Here is a 20,302-nt window from a genome sequence, read left to right as displayed (position 1 = left end):
ATAATTGTTTTAATTTTATCAGAAAATTGTAATTCTGTCAAACCCTCAAGATGTTCCAAACCTGAATTAGTTTTTTGTTTTGTTGAACACAAAAGAAGGTATTTTGAAGAATGTTAGTGACCAGACAGGTGACCATAGCCATTGTCTTCCATAGGAAAAAAATGACTATGGAAGTCAATGGCTGCTGTTAACTGTCTGGTATCTTCTTTTTAGTTCAAAAGAAGAAACTCATACAGGGTTGGAACAATATAAGGGTGAGTAAATAATGACGGATTTTCATTTTTGGGTGAACTACCCCTTTAAGCGTTAAATCACTCACTGTTTCCATAGTGTAGCCACAAGACGTAAATAATACTCATGTCAACATGATTTAAAAAATAAAATAATAATAATCAGATTTAACCTTTTCCGTGTAAAGAAGGTAAACGGTAAAGGTAGAAGGTAAATATTTACAACTGTCACCATGACAATGCTATACACCACGGTTCTTCAAAATTGGCCTAGGGGGTCCACTGTCCCCCAGAGTTGAGCTCCAGCCTTTATTAATATCACCTGTCTGTAATTTTAATAATCCTAAAACCTTGATTAGCTTGTTCTGGTGAGTTTGATCAGGGTTGGAGCTAAACTCTGCGCGACAGTGGCCCTCCAGGCCAGGGGATATTTAAAATAACCCGCAGTAAACTCTAAATTTGAACAGCTTTACAGATCAAACAATACAAAGCATTTTAAAGGAAGAGTTAATGTTAGTGATTTTATAAAATTACTTTATAACATTTTATTGTATCACATTTCTCCTTTTAAATGCTGCATTTTATTAATCCTGGAATATTGTAATGCTTTATTTGAATTGCTCGTGTTACTTTCTCAAAGTGATTGTGAAGGGAGATCTACCACTAGATGGCAGGATTGCAGTTAGCAGGATCAGACGCCATTATAAAAAAAATTATTCCTAAATAATTTGGCAGCCGCGGTCACGCTGAAGACATTTCCTTTATTTCAATTATTTGTAGACATAACGCTAGTTTACTGAATATAGGCTGATAAAACTTATACAAATTCATACTTAAAAACGAAGTAAAAACAAGACACATCAATAATATTGCATATCTTTATAGAAAAAATAATCTTTCACATTTCAAAACTTTTTTTTTTTTGCTTGGTTTTTCAGTGTCTTTTATTTTTTTCTTTCTTTTTGGTCAGTTTAAATTTTTATAGTTCCTACATTTACGTGGTAAATAAACATTTTGGCAATAGCCAGGCTCGTTCAGTCAGCATCGCTGAGGCACCATCCTTAACGTCTTCCAGCTGAGGAGGTGGTGGAGACAGTCTGGAAGTCTCCACGTTTCAGGGATTTGGCAGACTGCCATTCAAGAACAAGCATTTAAGACAGTCCTGCTTAAGGTAAGAATGGCTGTGCTGCAGTTGTATTCTGCTCCTCCTGACAAATGTCTCCGGTTGTCTGTTGTTGTTGGTCAGCCCGGATGATGCACACTCTTGGCTTGTCTTCCATTCTCAGCTAGATTTAATGCAGTTTAATGCCATACTGATGTCAAAAGGCACAGAGCGTCCAACACAGACTGCGGCTCATGTACTTCTTTACACATTTCTGCTGATTTACATATCTTAGTATTAAATCAAAACAGTTCAGAAAAGAGCAAAACTGATACAACAACATCACCCTCCCTCAAAAACAAGGACAAAAGTAATGCAAATGATAAATATTAAAAACACACAAAACCAACCATAGGTGTTGCCCAAGTCATTCTGCCAACTGTAATTAGTTAACCAGAGCGATGAGAGTTTAACACAGTACAGGTATTTGGCCTTGTCAACAAAACTGGACATTGAATATATATGTTCATGGCATCAGAGGGCTCAACGCCCTGTAACAATGACAGCTGCAACCACACTTGAAGGGTTTTGTGCAAAAGGTTCAGTGCAAAATAATAATAATAATAATAATTTTGTGCAGGTCAGTTGTGGGAAAGATAGTAATGACAGGCTGACTGCAAACCTTTCTGCATCTTATTGTCCTGTCAGAAACCTTCATTTGATCTATACCAACGCGTCGACGCTAAAATCACAAATTATAAGCTTATTCTGAGCCCCTTCTCACATACATCACAAGGTGACTTAATTTTTACATGGTAAAATATTTTAAAACAAGTCCTAATTATTGGATATTAATTTCTCGTGAATAAATGTCTACATTGGACAAGCCAGTATTACATTAAGCAGTGCTTCTCACTGATCGCTGCTCCTTTCAGAATCCATTCAGTGTGTGAATTACTTGGGGCCTATTAAAATTGAAGACTTCAATTTTTCAAAATTAGCATACAACATAATGGATTTCAAATACATACTGTGTTAATTTGGCCAGTCCGTAAAGAGCAGGTGAAACTGACTTTCTGCCCTAAGAAACTGAGAAAGTCTGAGAACACTACCACAAAGCAAACATACAATTTAAAGTAGTTTAGAAAATGCAATTCCTTTCAAATGCACACTGTAAAGCTGTTTAGATGACTACTGAGATGAATGGGATGAATTATTATGGATCCTATAAAAGTACCAATAATCAACCTTTATAGCACCCATGCAGAGAGGAAAGCATGTGGAAGATTTTGTGAAAAAACATCAATGCTAATCGATCTGGGGTGCGTTTCCCGTACAATGATGTAACTCGCTGTTTAACTACCATAGTGCGATGCATCGTTGAAGAAATCAACTAGCTAGTCACGACTGTTTCCTGAAACCGTAGTCTCGTAAATTGGTCGTTCAACCACATTGGTAAATGATGTCACGCAGGCGGTGGAGTAATAACTACTTGTAATGAATCTGTTTGAGATTGCATTAATGCTAGATGTTTTGCTACAAATCATGGACATGGCTTCTGAGGACTTTCTCATTTTTCTCAGTTATTTTGCTTCATTTCCAGATTTAATCGTAGGCTCGTACTTGCGTAGTAGAGCTCGTACGCACATGCACACTCTTCAATAATAACGCTTTAAATCTCGACAAACTAAAATATGTAAATTACATTATGTATTTTAAATAAAAGATATAGATTGTACTGAATGTTAGCTTGCTTATTTGGCTCAAGATACAGATTTATTGAGTCCACGTCATGCAAACAAGAAACTCTGCTTCTAACCACAGGTCGAGAACTGCAGTTCCAACCACACAACTTTGCGATACTGTTTGCGAATGTTCGTTAGAACTATGTTTTCGGGAAACACAGACTCGAAAACGATGGAACTTGCGACCAAAGTTGGCTAATGATGCTTTTGTGAAACGCACCCCTGAATAAGTGAAATCAGTACTCGGACGACCTGCTGTGTGCTTAACGAAACCACAGCCGAAAGCTTATTGAGATATTATTTAGATGGATACTGTCTTAAAAGTGCTCATTAAAAAAGAAAGTTGCAGCCGTTGAACCTTCTCCTACCCTTTGTTAAATTTTGCTCTGGTCTCACTATTCTACATTCAAATGAAATATCTGGAAGCCATGTTAAGCAAGCACCTTTGTCCAGTCACTCATTTCCTGTAAACCGTGACCTTTCCAGAATTTGATACCTTGGAAACGGACAGTTGGACACTTCTCTCAATTGAATAGCAACAGAAAAAAACAAAAACAAATGGGAAAATATTAATAACAACAACAACAACAAGTGAATAAAAATAATTGCACATTAACCATCTGGGATAAAGAAAAAAGAAAGAAATTGTACACACACAAAAGAACATCTAACAAATTCACGTAGGAGAAACACATGCAAAATGACAGTAGGGGTGAGCGATTGCTTTGCACTTTTTTTCTTTCTTTCTTAAGTTTCACCTTTGGCAAAGAAACTTTTCACAGCAGTACCTTACGCCACACTGATCAACTCAGAGACAACACATACAGAGATGGAGAGACAGATCTCTGCTTGTATTTCTTTGCCTTGATTTCCGTTGTACCACGTCCCTCTGTGGCGCTGTCCTATGCGATCATGTATTGGGTGATGGCTCTGAGCGCATACAGAAGCTCCGCCTGCAGACGGGCCTCCATCACTAACAAATTTACATTAACCTAAAACACAAAACCACAGAAAGATTTGCATCAAAACACTATTATAAAATAGCATACAACCATTTAAAGTAGATGGTGTATATTTTATATATATATATATTAGAGGTGGGCATAGATTAATTTTTTAAATCTAGATTAAAATGGCTCATTTGAATTCTGCCGAAGGCATTCAGAATATGTGTGCTACCCAAATAATGACTATAAAAGTAAGTCTTTGAGAACGGGTTTCTCAAGCCAGGTGGCGCATTAGACCAGGGGCTCATCTCCTGTTTCCAAAATGCATCACAAACTGCTTGAGAAAGCTGTTCTACTCATAGACTGTAAAAGGTTACTACTGTACTGTTACCGTCCGTAGGCAACATTAGGTAGGCCTATGTTATTATCAACTACTATAGGCTATCAATTAGGGATGGGCGATATGGCCTAAAATCTATATTGTGATATACATTGCAGCCTCTTGCGATAACGATATACAGTATATTATAATAAAACCATTTCAGAACAGATTACACAGACCCATGCTAAACAACTGCTAAATGTATTTTTTTTTTAAAGGGTGTATGTAGTTTTGAGAACATATATTGTGCAAAACTGTAAGTATACAACATCATTTTGCAGATAAATAAAATTTAAGTACACTAGCTGCAGAGACTTAAGTAGGTCTAATGTTTATTATGGCTTGGAGCTTATGAAACCCCAAATTTAAAATTAGAATATTGTCTAACTGATGTCTTTTCAGTTAAAAAGAAACACAACAACGATTCTTAAAATCGAGATTATGTGCTACACCACTAAGATATATTGGAATGGGAATAATACGCGCGCGCTGGTATTCAGTGATATCATGTTTCGTTTTGAATTTGAGGTGGTAGAACGGATTAGTCGTGTGTTAACTTACCGAACTGTTACCCCACACACTCTGTATATAGTTTGCTGCTGCTCGTCTGACGGCTTAAACCCGAACCAAGTCCAAATAATGGATGTTGCACCGATCTTTTTCACCAGCTTTCACTTTCAGCCGTGTTTACTTAAGATGACGACGAATATGCGTTGCAGCCGGGTTTACCTCGCGGCCGCGGGTAGATTGCGTCATCATAGCTTGTGTAGTATAGAGCCATCTCCCAACCCAACTTGGAGAACAGATTAACGGCGATATTTTTTTTATCGCGCGATAAGAGTCTCGCGTTAACGCAGCACGTTAACGCCGATAACGGCCCACCACTAATATATCTATATATATAAATGCCATGTCAGCAGCATCTTCATGGCGAGAACAAAGTAAATAACTAAATTACATTCAGGTGATACTTAAAAAAAAAAAATACATCAGTTAATCATCTCAGATGTTTTTGACTACAATGTTATCTCAAAGTAAAAACACTGTCCATTTACAATACAATGTCCAGTAAAGTATGCCTAACGTTCAAACTGAACATAATATGCAATTTGGTCAGCTACTGAGGTAAACACAGTGTAGTAATGGCGACCTTCTATAGCCGGTGTTTACAGGAGCTGCCCCTAATATCAATTTCCGATGTAAACCGTATTGCCAAACGGACGTCCAGAGCCCCGAGTACTCTGTTAGACAAGGGATTTTAGGTTTTACGCCTTCTCATTTATTCATAATTATGAAGGTATGTAGTATTGTAGCTTTTGCTAATGGCACCCGATATAGAGTTAGCTTAGCTAACTATCAGTAAACAGTTAGTTAGTTTAGATTTGTATGCTATCAGTAGTTTAGCCTTTTATTTTTGCTCGCAGACGATTAAAACAATCAAATGAAGACTGCATTTTAGCGATGGGGTTATAGTACCAACAGTATTACTATGATGCCCTGTGTTTATATGCTTTATATGTTATATGCTATACTATGACTCTCTTCATTTTCCTGACACAGAGCAGATCGGCACACAACAAAAACTGCTGTTCGGATGTTCCCGTTTCTGATATTTCAACATTCGGGACATTTTAATTAAAACAAATACACTAAAGTTTGATCAGAAAAAATAAATAAAAATTATAATAAGCGAAAATTACCTACCGCTTCAGATGTGTACGGAAGTGAAAAGCGGAAATGATTAGACCTGTTTTCCGGTTTGAACGCTGGGTGCTCCGCATAACGATTATTATCACGATCGTATCGTATCATGACACGAGTGTATCGTTACACCCCTACATTGAAATTCATAAATTCGTGTCACGAACCGCACAGAGTATAACGTCACAGGTTTCTATCTCTTCCAAATTACAGTAGTTATGGTGTGAACGCATCGTAAGCTTGTTGTTTTGGTTCAGGAGGAACTATAAAGGTGGCTGCTTTGGTTGTGGTGCTCTGTGACTGACGTCTGTCTAACTCTGTATGGCATGAAACGCACTGATGACGTGTGATGTCTGCGTGAGCAGGTGCGCAGAGGTATGGAAATATATATGTTGACAGGCAGGTAGGACATCGGCATCAGAAGGGCAATGATTGGACGGACATTTTATGGTCCGCAGATGGTCCGGTAAGCAGATGCTACTGAAGCGTGCGCAGCACAAATTTTGATAGGAAATCACCTTCTCTGAAGCTTTGATAGGGCCCCAGGACAGCGGGCATATAGGGGTCTTGCTGGAGTCGGGGTAGCAGGCCACAGCTTTAATGTAAAGTTTCAGTCCACGCTCCAGTAACCGGTTAACTTCCCCATAATCGTAATCATCATATCTGAAGGCAAACATGTCAATGTAAGTGCTTTGTTTTTTTTTGCATTTTTCAGCATGTTCAAGTTCAGTCACAAGAAAATTTTAATGTAGGAGTGTGTAATTTAAAGCTAGGCTAGAAATAAACTCATTTCATTTCATGTTTCTTTTGCATAAAAAGTGCAAACTAAAACCAAATTGCAAAAGTGTAATAAAAAATAAAAGAATTCAGGGAACTGTACCTGATTCCATAGATACAATGAATGTAGTTCCAGATGGCTCGTTTGAGATCGGGACTGTGAGGGAAAGGGAGGGAGGCCACATTGCGGAATCGCTCGTCTAACAAGTGCCCGATATCAGAGTAGAGCCTGTTTACCAACGAAAAACCATGATCCTCCCATGAATAGTCCTGCACAGAAAGACAAATAAATAGAGTTCATAACATCAACTTTACCACAGAATTTTAAAGATTATTAAAGGTAATTTCTGTATATAATATTATATATAAATATTATTATAATTTAAAATAACTATTGCAATATATTTGAAAATATTTTTTATTCCTGTGATGCAAAGCTGAATTTTCAGCATCATTCCTCCAGTATTCAGTGTCACATGATCCTTTAGAAATCATTTTAATATGTTGATTTTCTTATTATCAATGCTGAAAGCAGTTGTGCTGCTTAATATTTTTGTGGAAACTGTGATCGTTTTTTCGGGATTCTTTGATGAATAGAATAAAAAAGAACTCTAGTAATAATATTACTTTTTATCAATTTCATGCATCCTTGCTGAATAAAAGTATTACCTTCCTTAAAAAACCCTCGCTGATTAGGTGCTCAAGAAACATTCCTTATCTATGTTAAAAACCGTTGTGCTGCTGAATATTTTTGTGGAAACCGTCATAAAACGTTCTTTACTTTATTAATTAAAAAGTCAAAAGAACAGCATTTACGTTAAACAAATCTTTTGTAACAATGTAAAAGTCTGTTCCATCACTTTTGATCAATTTAATGCATCCTTCCTGATTAAAAGTATTTTTTTTATTTCTTACTCCAAACTTTTGAATAATAGTGTTAGGATAAAAGTAAGAAAGTAGTAAGTTGGAATAAAACAAACTATATTAACATCAAAAAATTTAACTACAGGAGTTGCATCCAGTTCCCATTCAAAGGAAGCCTAACAGGCATTTGATAGGACTTGTCAGTGGCACAAAGCCTCCTTTTAAGGTTTTGAGAGTAACGTTAAGTTCTGACAGTCTTAAGAAGGGCGGGCATGCGCTGTATTTCTGACCCTTAGTACCCTTTCATGGTACTACTTTTGGTAGGTGACACCCAATGCAAACTCTCCGTCCCCACCTGCACCCGGAATACTTGGAAATGGTCCTCCTCCCGTCTGGCAAATTCCTGGTAGCCGAATTCTGGATCTGTGACGAAGCGAGAGGGGTCTGCAGAGAACATTGCCTCCTCCTCCTCTTCCACATCTAATATGGAGTTGCATTTGAAAAAGAGAAAGGCAGGTTACGAAAGACGGTCCATGAGAGAGAGAGATATCTACACACAAGAAAATGCGCTTGTGTAAAAATAACTCTAAACATTCGTCCCAATCCAAAATTACGCTTCCTGTTTACAGCAGCGTTGGGAAACATGGTTACACAACAGTCTTTAAACTGGTGAACAACATCTTACCAGAATGTAGGAGTGTCTGTGAATGAAGTCGGTCTCCTTTTCTTTCCTTGATCTCCTCCTGTGATTTTTGAATTTGTTCTAGAAGGCAAGCAACTTCGCAGCTGGAGTCTAGAGACTGCAAAAAATAATAAGACATTCTGGTTTAGCCTAAATTACAACTGACTTCACAATGCTTGCACACTGCTGTACAAGGGTTGTCAAAAATATTGTTACTTAAGAACAATGCTGATAGTTAAAAATAAGTAATGATAGCAGTATTTCTACAGTGTTGATAGTGCCAATTCAAAGTATCCAAATGGTATGTCCATGATCAAGCCAGCCACGATCAAAATATGTGTGTGCATATTGTGAATATCAGAAAATGAGAAGAAAGATCATACTTGTGCTGTATGAATGTTTGTAGAATTCAGTTTTTTGTAATATAACTGAAGTGGTCTCTTGTGCTCACCAATTTATTTGATCGAAAATACAGTAAAAAAGGTAATATTGTAAAATATTAAAACATATGCTGATTTGCTGCTCAGGTAATATTTCTTATTATTATCAATGTTAAAAACAGTTGTGCTGCTTAATATTTTTGTGGACACAGTGATAAAAAAAATTGTTCAAGATAATTTGTTCAAAAGAACAGCTTTCATTTGGAATAGAAATCTTTTGTAATATTACTGTTTGAGGGCAACTTTAAAAAAAAAACAGAAGTGTATATTTGACACTTTTTTACACTTCTGAATGTTTACTTTAATACTGACACTGCAATTAAACACTATAAAACAAAATGTTCCACTGTTTACTTAATTTGCATCAGTGATGTATTGCTTTAATTGAATAACAAATTAAAAGTGCTCAGTGGTGTATTAATGGTGGAAGAACTTGAAATCTGAATAATGATTACTGCAATTTTGATATTACGACGACTCTATGCTGTATATTTTATATGATTTTTGTTATTTACCAGCTGCTTCATACAAACCCGAACAAATCTAATTCAGAGTCAAAACATATTTTATCAACTGAAACTGTTGTGAATGATCATTTATACCCTTCGGCGTGATGCCTTCTCTGTGGGTCCGGCACGGGGCGGTGATAAGGCCGTGTTGCCGTTGGCAGCGTCACAGAGACAGTAACCGGGGGGCGTGCCGTGATGCACTCTGGGAGTGGGAGTGCCATCAGAGTCAGAACCAGAACCAAAAACAAAACTGCAAAGGGAGTGACAGTGGGCCAGCAGAACCACCGCCTGAACGAGCTCAGCCAGAGACCAGCACTGCTCTCCCGTCTTGAGCAGAGCCTGTATGTGGGAGCGTGCCGTGAGCCAAGGCTGATGGGCCAGGACCTTGTTGATGTGGTCAAGGTGCTGTAGACGTGGGGGTGCAGCCTCCAGCCCCTGAAGCCATAACGGGTCTCCACCCACACGCAGAAACTGAGCTGAGTGTAGAGACACCAGGTACCTACAGTGATGCCGTGCTGCAGCCTGAAACACAAATATGGGTCTTCAAATAAAAGCAATAAAATTGAGATATTACTTGAGCCTGTGATCAACTGTGTAGAGCACGTGCAAGTAGGGCTGGGCAGTATGAGAACACATTTATCGTGGCAACAATATAAAACCTATCGTTGGGAATTTCGCTATATAGTTAATATTGGGGTATGTTAATATGTCCACATAGCACAGTTCTACTTAAAGGTGCTCTAAGCGATGTCATACGTTTTTTAGGCCAACATTTTTTTTTGCCACATCCAGCAAACATCTCCTCACTATCCGCTAGCTGCCTGTCCCCTGAACACACTTTCTTTTAAAAACGCGGTCTCTGTAGACAGCCCAGGCTCCACAAACGGCAAGAAAAACAACATACAGTTGTATGCGTTTTCCATAAACGAAACATAACAAACAGTGTTCCAGCCAATAACCGACAAGAATGATTTGGGGGTGGGAGTTGGGGAGTTAGTGCACGTGCACATGAAGGGGGGTGTGGGGAGTGGAGGAGAGAGAAGCATGAAGAGGTAAGTTAGCTGGAGGAGAGATGTCCTAACAATGACTAACGTTAAAATGGTATATTCTTGAGAATTTTGATATGGCCGACACACGACCAAAGAGACGACGTTCCGATGAACAAACAACAAAGAATAGGGAAAAGGAGAAGGAACGCGAAGTCCCGAATTTACATCGGAAAAGCGTTCAAAAGGTGGCGAGAACTCTGCCGGCAGAAGGGCTTCCAATCCGACATTCAGGTGGCTCTGTTTTTGCAGGACAGGTGGGTAAATCCAGTTTGTTTTTTCTAAATGGTTCATGACTGTTTCAGGAAGCACGAAAGGGAGGGGGGGATGGGATGAGGAGGAGGGAGGGTCGAGCTAGCCTCCGTTTTGTTTGACAATACACTCAACAAGAAGTGACGTCACCCAACATCGCTTAGAGCACCTTTAAAGTTCTTGACACTTTAGAGTGATAAAGAAACATGTATGAATCAGAATAAGAATAGCACATGCAAGATGTTAAGTGCAATAAGCCGTGAAATAAAGAGCTCAATGTGGTGATCGTGCTGACTGACACACATCCGAAGCACACGCATAAAAAGAGGCTTTTCCCAGACAGCATGCGATCTCGAATTCAGTTCTTTCACAGATTATTGCGCTTAAATGGTCAAATACACACATTATGTCAGAATGCCCATCGTGTGGAGAATTCAGACTATTCATGTAAGTGAATTAGAAGTTGTGTCTAAAGTGAACATAAACAGTTGGGTGAAAACCGGATGCGTGTCAATATATTGTATCTGTACATTAGGTTTTAAAGTAACAGCAGCCCAATATTCCTGCTGCCATCTGTGTACATTTGATTTAATTTCTGTAGCATTTCTTACTACGTTAAATAAACATTATGTACAAGTTCTATTGTATTTGTCCCATTGTTTGAAATTTGAAACAAACAAAAACAAATTTGTGAAATAAAATTTCTCGTAATGTGAAATAAGACTTTGGCCATAATGCCTGATCATTCTTTTCTTACCATGATGGCAATGTAGTGGCGGTAGGGCAGGGGCAATGGGCCATCCATATAGAGGATGTAGTGCTGTGTGCGCAGGAAACTCTCCAGGTATTGTGGGTGAGAGGCCATCTGCTGAGACACCGTGTCCAGACGCCCCCTGTTGGCCAGAGCCTTCATACACAAGAGAGAAGCACGGTCTTTCTCAGAGTTCACCATCACCTGCCAGAAGAATAAAAAAAAAATAAAAAAAAATTTACATACAAAAGGAAGATAAAAAGAGCATTTAGTGAATGAAAAATACCTATTCAGTGCAGTTATGATGTTTAAAGTTTGTTCATCTCAAAGGAACCACTTTAAAATAAAATTCCTTGAAATCTTCCTTAAATAGTTTCCCAACAAACCAAACAAATAAAAAAAAACGAGTAAAGGAATATCAGCAAACAAACACTGCTTCTGCCACGGGTCCTGTGGGTTTCGAGGGACAGCAATAGACATTCCACACTTAGTTCCTCCTTTAGTATACAGACTAGACAGACGTCTGTCGACCTCAATCTCCCACTTTCACGCCCCAAGATGCTTAAAATACATCCAGATGATAAAAACAGCAACTGGACACCATACCCATGGATAACCACAGGCATAACTTGAGATGTATGGCTCAATCATCCATATTTAGCATATGGAGTCTATTTTACACAATTAAGACACCTTGTAAAAAGGAAATCGATGTGAATATAGCAAATATAATTGTTTAATCGGTGTTGAGGAGATCTGCTGACTCATGACTTCATGCTCTTAAATGCTGACTGTGAAGGCCAATCGAGGCCTTGTTCCTCTGCCTTTGCCCTGCTTTGTGTCTGACTGTGGGATTATGGAAATCCTGCCTACTCCCCTCCTGTTTCTGCGACTCAGAGAGAGAGAGAGAGAGAGAGAGAGAGAGAGAGAGAGAGAGAGAGAGAGAGAGAGAGAGAGAGAGAGAGAGAGAGAGAGAGAGAGAGAGAGAGAGAGAATAATTGAATACTGAGTACTGAATAATAATTGTTCACTAATATTAAAGTTACATTCTCCAGTTTGAAACGACCTTTTTTTTCTTTTTTTCTGGTGGTGGGGAAAACTATGAACCAATTAATATCAATTTCACAATTCCACACAGAAATACGTCACATTATGGAAGTTCAACGTTTCGAAAGTGCATTTTGACATAATAACAGCTCTGTGGAAATGGTCGATTTTTGATTAACAAAGCAGTGAAACTACATTGGGTCAAGGCTAACACATTTTTTATTTTTCCCCCCCAAATTCTGTATTTTTTCTATTACTATTATTTTCTATTATTATTATTATTATTAATGTATGATAAGTACATTTTACAATAAAACAGTGATATATTTGACATTATCTTTAAGATAAATTGAGCTTATTTTAGGCCGTTTGTCCTGAAGACCTTTCAGTTTCAATGTGAATTTGACAATAGCTTTTTTCAAACGAAAAGGTGAAATGCTCAGAGGTGAATTCTCAGAGCAGCTCTGGAGATGATGAAGTTCATGTGTACGATCCACATACAGTGAGACGGCAAACCCTGAAAACAACCATGACAAAACTGAGCCGCTCATTCACAGAGAAACAGACAGAAAACGCTGAACTTTGTCACATGCACCTAATCGTCTAGATGTGGGCTAGTTATCATTGCTGGTGCGTGATACGAGATCAATTCTAGTGTTCGACTGTCCGTACTGGCGGCGGTTATTCCTTCGAGGTAAAACGCTGCTCCGTGGGTCTGGCTGGAGTTCGGTTACACTTTCTGGGGGGAGAGAAGGTGGTGAGCTCTGACAGAACGCAAACATGAATGTGGTCACGTATTGAATGAAATCTTGTTACATAGCTACGGGGGACAACTGAGGGTCATGGCCAAAACAGCCCTGAGCCATCATAACTCTTCCTGACACTACTGAAGATTCACACTGATAGCAATCTCTTAACATTTTCACAATTTCGTCGAGCGTTTTCACTTGAATAATAACAACAACATGTTCACTTAGCGCCCTCACAAACCGATGGGGCCTTTAAAATATGGACTGTCAACAGGATCTCTATGATGATGAGGATTTTATTTCTTTTGAACAACTCGGCACCTAGTTTAACATCCCTCATTCACATTTCTTTAGATATTTGCAATCATGCAGTAGTCTTATCATGCTAAAAAACATATCCATTACCACCACCTATATCTACTTTAGAAACTGTACTAGAACTCAAACCACATGCTGAGAAGATTATTGAAACAGTGTATACCAGTGGTTCCCAATTCCAGTCCTCGTGACCCACTGCTCTGCTCATTTTGTAGGTCTCTCTTATCTGACACACTCAGTTCAGTTCATGGAGTCTCTCCTAATGAGCTGATGATCTGGTTCAGGTGTGTTAAATAAGGGAGACATACAAAATGTGCAGAGCAGTGGGTCACGAGGACTGGAATTGGGAACCACTGGTGTATACAATACTGAATTCAGATTACCAAGATTTCATGACATTATTGAAAAAACATTGGAAAGATTGAAGTGCAAATGCCAGAGTCGTCTTGGCAAGATGCTTTAGAAAGGATACATTCTTAAGTATGCGTCACACAATCATTCAGTTAAAAAAAAAAGTTTATAAATTGCACTGGTCTAAGATGAAGCTGGCCAAAATGTGATAGGTGCAGAACAGAACAAGCCAGTCTTCCATGTTTTGGTCATGCTCAAAACTTACAAGCTTTTCAAAAACAAAAAGAATTGATATTATTGCAAGCCTGCTCACTTTCTTCAGTGTTGATTGTGAGGGAAAGTATGTGGGTAATAAATTATGTTAGGACTACAGATTGGCCTTCCCTTCCCAGCTCTTCATACAGCGGCTGGCAGAAAGGAGAGGGTTATAAATAGTTCTGGAGGACAGCTGAGATAGCACTTGCATAGATAAGATAGAAATGCCATTCCTGCGCAAGGGACACCACGAAGAAACAAAGATCCCAGCGTTTGCGCGAAATATAGTAACCATCTCTCCAGACAGGTTCTTAGAGTAAACATTCTTGAACTTAAACACTAGACTAAACCTTCAGTCAATATTTGTGTCTTAACCCATTTTAAAGTGCATTGAGGTGCAAACTGTGGTTTGTTCTCTATTTGGAAAATGTGTCAGCTTAACCGGTTTACTGAGGTATTTGAATGACTGAAGCTCAACATTTAATATTATGACCATTTAAAACAGACACTAAAGCTGGTTGATGACAGATTTTGAGAGGCACAATGATGAAACAGGAACAAAGACACTCTTCTTCTATCAAAGAAAAATATCTGTGTCAAGTCAGCGTTGAATATCAGCGTATAATATCTGTGTCAAGTCAGCGTACGATATGTTTCTGCCTGAGAAAAGGTATCTTGTCATTCAACAGAGTCAAGGCTTGCAAACCATGCAAGCACCATGGACTAACATTACAGTTACCTAGAAAGTCAGGCAAACATGCCAAACAAAAGCACCATGGACTAACATTACAGTTACCTAGAAAGTCAAGCATTTTGATACACGTTCCAGATCAAGAGGCCTAATTTTATATAACTTCCATACATTTGTTGTGTCCAAAATGACACACTATACACTTACACTATACCTTCAAGTGAATGAACTTTATAAGGTTATTTTTGTCAGAGTCTGATCGACCCTCCACTTCCGGTACGCAAGGAAAACTGTGGCAGATGAGTGTACCAAGTTTTCAATATTTCACACTTCATTTTTTCAGTTAATTAAGTGCATCATCCAGGCATTTAATGTTTAATTTTCAGTATGAACACACTATTCATACTACAAAATGGCAGAAAATAGTACTACATAACATTGGGATGCACCTTTTGTTTAGATACTGTATAGTGCACTAAGTTTTAAGACTAATGAAGTGAAAATATGGTCGAATAAGGGCCATATTGGCAATATAGCACAAGCCATAGAGACAAGTCATTTGAATGGGATTAAGATGTTGAAGTCAGCTTCAAACAACGAATCAAACACTAGTATCCATTGGGACGCTCTTTCCCTGGTAAACAGATCACATGTCGCAGAGTCTGTTCGCAATGCCCAAAACTTTTCAGCGGTGACCCAGAAAAACAGGCAACTGCAAATACAGACATATTCAACATGCTATCATGGTTCAGTACAGAGTGTTAGTTTCATAGCCTGTATCGGCAGCTTCACAAAATCACAAGGGGAGTCTCTATACCTGGAACGAGACAAAACAATTTGCAATTAACTACTAATGAAACTTCAGAGGGAAATTAGAGACTAATGCAAGTCAGATGAGAGGCTGAGAGACGCACACACACCCACACAGATGCGGCTCAACGAAACGCTGCAGAAGATGCTGTTAACTGAGGAGTTTTTTATACCAAAACTGCGATCAACAGTTAAAGGTTAAACTTGATATTTAGAGTATACAGTTCAGAAATAACACCTTCCCAGTTCATGGTGAACTGTGTAGGGTTATTTTGAAACTTGGGGTAATTTTTGTCAATACAGTATGCCTCATTAGCACCAGTAACATGCACCGACATGTCTTTACCAACAGTCAACACGAAACAGGAAGTCAGTCTCATATCCTCTTGGTGAGTCCCTCAAATTCATCTGAAATCGTATTTATTGGGTAAAAAAAAGTGCCACTTTCAGCCATCATAATTCCTATTTCTGTGAAAATAATAATGCCATGTATGGTCTTTACATAATAAATCAATTATTTGTTAGATAAAAACAAGTTAATGTGCTAAGGAAAGCAGAATCTATGTTTTACAGATTAAAAAAAAAAGAGAGCATGATCACTCCATGAACAAACAAAACAGCGTTTAGATTTGAATACATTTGCATGTACCCTTGCATTGAGATTTGAATGAGTTCATGTGCTTATTCTAGCTGGTCAAAAGGTCTAAATACCACCAAAAAAAAAAAAAGTTTTGTAATAGGGGAATAGAGAGCTAAAAGGGAAAGTCCACTCAAAAATGAAAACGTACCAATGAAATTGTTAACTCACTGTTCCAAACCTGTATGGCTTTTTCTTATGTGGAACATAAAAGACATTCTGAAAAATTGCTTTTATTTTTTGCAAACTATGGTCACCAAGACTGGTTACAAACATACTTCAAAACATCTTCTTTTGTGTTCCACAGAAGAAAAAGTCACACAGGTTTGGTTTGGAACAGCATGAGGGTGGGTAAATGATGACAGATTATTTGGGTGAATTATCTCTTTAAATGTGCAACATCTTGTCATTCACTAAACCAAAATAACCAAGACAGCAGACATAGTGAAAACAGATAAATATAAGCCTACTGCTCGTCTTTTGTCATTTGAGTACTGTCTAAACATGAGGCTCTAAATGGTGGGGGGCTTCAGTTCAGGGCTTGAGTCCAGAATAAGAGCAAGATGCGATATTTAATCTGCATTCTCAGAAGGCCTGGAGGGCTCCATCCTTGACACGCGCAAATGTCCCAACTGCAGTTGCACAAACCCCATCGCTCTGCTGCCTCTCTACAAAGGAAACACTATTTTGGCCTGCCAACCTGGAAGCCAGGAAGAACAAAACAGCCAGCTGCACCTCACTGGGGGTTGGACTGAAACAAACCCTGCAGCAAACACACACACACACACACACACACACACACACACACACACACACACACACACACACACACACACACACACACACACACACACACACACACACACACACACACACACACACACACACACACACACACACACACACACACACACACAGACAAACATGGGAAGCCACATATGGAAGCAGTCAGACAACCAGGAAGACTGACATTTACATAAACAGACGGTGACATATATTGAGCAGCTTACACATGACTGTCAGTGAAGTGAAGGCAGATTCTTGATGAATCACATTTCTGTTTGGAAAGTCCAAGCTTTGGTCTGCTGGTGAAATCGCTTAATTAAGTTATTTTGCCAGCGCTGTGTTCTTCATATCCAGAAGTGAATCATGGTGTCAGTTATTCCTCTTATTTGATCCCCTTCCTCCTACGTAAGCTGCATAAAAGATTACTATTGCATTACAATGTTTTTCAACTAATTTTACCATAATGTTCTGACAAGGTCATAATAGATATATAAATATATATTTTAAAGATGCTCTTCATGTGAAAAACATCAGGGGAGATTTGAAACGCATACTGTGCCATTAAAAATCTTCTCACCTAGATATTTTTCCTGAAGTGTGTCTCTTACAAAAGGACTAGTGGTTAGTTGAAGGGAAAAGGGAACGAGTTTATGATGTTAACAATCCAAGTACAAGCTAGGGGGGTTTTTATGGGCTGGCAAATGAAGAGCATATTTCTGAGAAATGATTAAATGACACATTCCTCTATTGTTCTCCTGTATGCGGAACAGCGCCGTCACAACAGCGGCACCCTCAGGTTTCAGAGGCTACTGCAAGCGATTGAGGAGAAAAACAACTTTGATTGGCAGTACATCAGCATCACATCGCATAAATGGAGAAAGAGAAAACACACACACTTCCCAAAACCAAATAGTCAAGCATGAATAAATGGTAATACATGTTACATCTTCCCTTAGAGTCGTGCCACGTATTTTCTGGTTGTAACTACAAAGGGCTTTGTGTCCGCGCGACATGAACTGCGAAAAAACACTACGGCCGCGCTACAGACAAATTACAGATTTTCATTTTCGCAAAATGTTTACACAAAAGCTTTGACAGGATGATAAAGCATGCAGTTAAACATTAAAACTCAATACCAGAGGACGAAAAAGAAAACAGAAAAATACTAAATCGATTGTCTTCATGTATGAAACAACAAGAGATTCACATTTTAAATGATTCAACAAATGGCTCAGACATGACGGAGAGCGTCAAACCCACAAAACTTCAACATGCCAGCATAAAAGCTTATTGTCATGTAGGTTTACATAATTTCTTGAAATCCATAACCATGACTTAATCTGCACCAAAGGCTCCCAAGATTGTTCCAGACTGCAGTCTTAATTCCCCAAGAAGCTTAAATGTAGAATATCTCCAGCATTAACAGCAAAACGTCAGGTTTTTCAAATGCACATTGCACACTTTTACGAGTAGCCTAGTCCAAATAATAGTTGCAATATGAAACAATGGTCATCTGAACTGAGCATATGCGCGATAAAAGGGGATTATAAAGCTGAAATGCAAAAGACTTGCACAGCTTCTTTTAATTACATAAAAGGCAAAATAGGCGACAAAATAATGTCAGAGGATCAGTATTGTTAAGCGAGCAGACTTTGGTTACAGGATGAATGGCAGGGCAGCACAAACGTCCTCAAAGTCAGATTAACTGTAAAACTGCAGCTTTACACCGTGTAAGCACTTTGGTCTTGTCATAAATAAACTTTATTTCAGGAACAATTAATAAATAACACAATGAATTAGCGTTTAAATCTCGAAGTGAATAGTTACTGGTTGAAAAATAGCGATCAGAAGAACAAAACCGACAGAAGGAAGAAAGACATCTTGATTCTGCAAATATGTGATTCATGACATTCATGTAACGTTACGCTTAAAAATAACGGATAATATTTATGGCGATGAGTCTTTTCTTTCAAAGAGGGTCTTTTGAATATATATGCAATTTAAAATGATGACATAAGTATGCGATTGAGGAGCGTTTTGAACATGAATGAATGAACGATATAACTTGCTAAGTAGATGAACTGTCAACTTTGAAACTTCTCAGCAAGAGTCTAGATGCGGTTAAGGTTTACAGACAATATCTTCACTTCAGTGATATATGTTACCTGATTTTGAACAAACTGACACTGGGTTCCAAGGCGATAATCCATGATTTTCGTGCAGATGATCATTTTCCTCCCTGTAAGTGCATGAATGCGGCTCCTCTGGCTTTCTTGGTTCTTCTCACCGACTCGCTAACAAAGGCCAAGCCGCTATGAGAGCTACATGTCCGGACATACAGCTGCAGTATCAATGGGTGAAGAAAAAAACAGTTGACAGACACGTCCAGTGATGTTGTCCAATCAGAGAGTTGGAAAGGTGGGTCTAAGAGTGGAGCGATGGCCAATCAACTTTCAGTACTGGATTTTGTGAGTGTGTGACGGCTGTGTTTGTCCGACATCCGAGCCAATGAGCGCTGTCATGTGGTGGAAAACTACCTGTCTGTTAAGCACGTAAGCCCGCCTACTTTCATGACGCAATGCAGCCTGACAACTGATTACAATATCGCACTGTCTGTGAGAATAACTTATATCTTGTTGCGAATTAATTATTTGGCCGTTATTTCTCTGGATCAAAACTGTAATAGACATACATAGTCAACATACAACATCATAGTCTTACAGCTCAAGAGAAAGTGTTTAATTCAAATCATTTGAAGCTCTACATTCTGTTAATATTTATAAGAACATTGACATCTTTTGTAGTAAAGACTACAAGGGCACATAGTATAAAAAATAATAATATGTGAACAGATAAATCATTTATAATAAAAAGGCTACAGCAATATTCAATAAAAACAAGAATTGTTGGTTTTGATTTTATGGTGACTTTTCAGTGATGGGGGTGGGGGGTTCAATATAATTTTAAAAATAGAAATCATTTATGGTTCCTATTTTCTTCCAGCTGAGACTCTCACAGGCTTTTTATTTATTTATTTGACTTTGTAACAACTGAAATATGCTTAGTCATGCATTTGGAAAAGCTCAATCAGATATAGTCGACTGGAAATTGGACCATAATACACAAGGAGACTGTACAATTCTTGGAGTTGGTGAATACAGCAGGCCCGTCAATTAACTCGTGAGGTCTAGGACAAACTTCTATGGGTGTGACCATATACTCTTCACATT

General features: G+C 38.4%; 1 protein-coding gene across 1 annotated transcript; it reads right to left on the bottom strand.

The window, feature by feature from the left end:
• Nucleotides 1-1,094: 1,094 nt before the first annotated feature.
• On the bottom strand, nucleotides 1,095-19,426 carry sesn4 (sestrin 4). Its single transcript, XM_082177456.1, has 8 exons — nucleotides 19,238-19,426; nucleotides 11,435-11,632; nucleotides 9,473-9,901; nucleotides 8,434-8,548; nucleotides 8,104-8,228; nucleotides 6,988-7,154; nucleotides 6,626-6,770; nucleotides 1,095-4,069 (listed from the first exon to the last, which is right to left on the bottom strand). Exons 1-8 carry the CDS (start codon nucleotides 19,301-19,303, stop codon nucleotides 3,980-3,982), a joined length of 1,335 nt encoding a protein of 444 aa, XP_082033582.1. The 5' UTR covers nucleotides 19,304-19,426; the 3' UTR covers nucleotides 1,095-3,979.
• Nucleotides 19,427-20,302: the final 876 nt, after the last annotated feature.

The sequence above is a fragment of the Leuciscus leuciscus genome (assembly GCF_965113295.1).
Source record: "Leuciscus leuciscus genome assembly, chromosome: 8".
Lineage (NCBI taxonomy): Eukaryota > Metazoa > Chordata > Actinopteri > Cypriniformes > Leuciscidae > Leuciscus > Leuciscus leuciscus.
The sequence above is the reverse complement of the archived record's forward strand: the minus strand, read 5'-3'. Positions and strand labels throughout refer to the sequence as shown.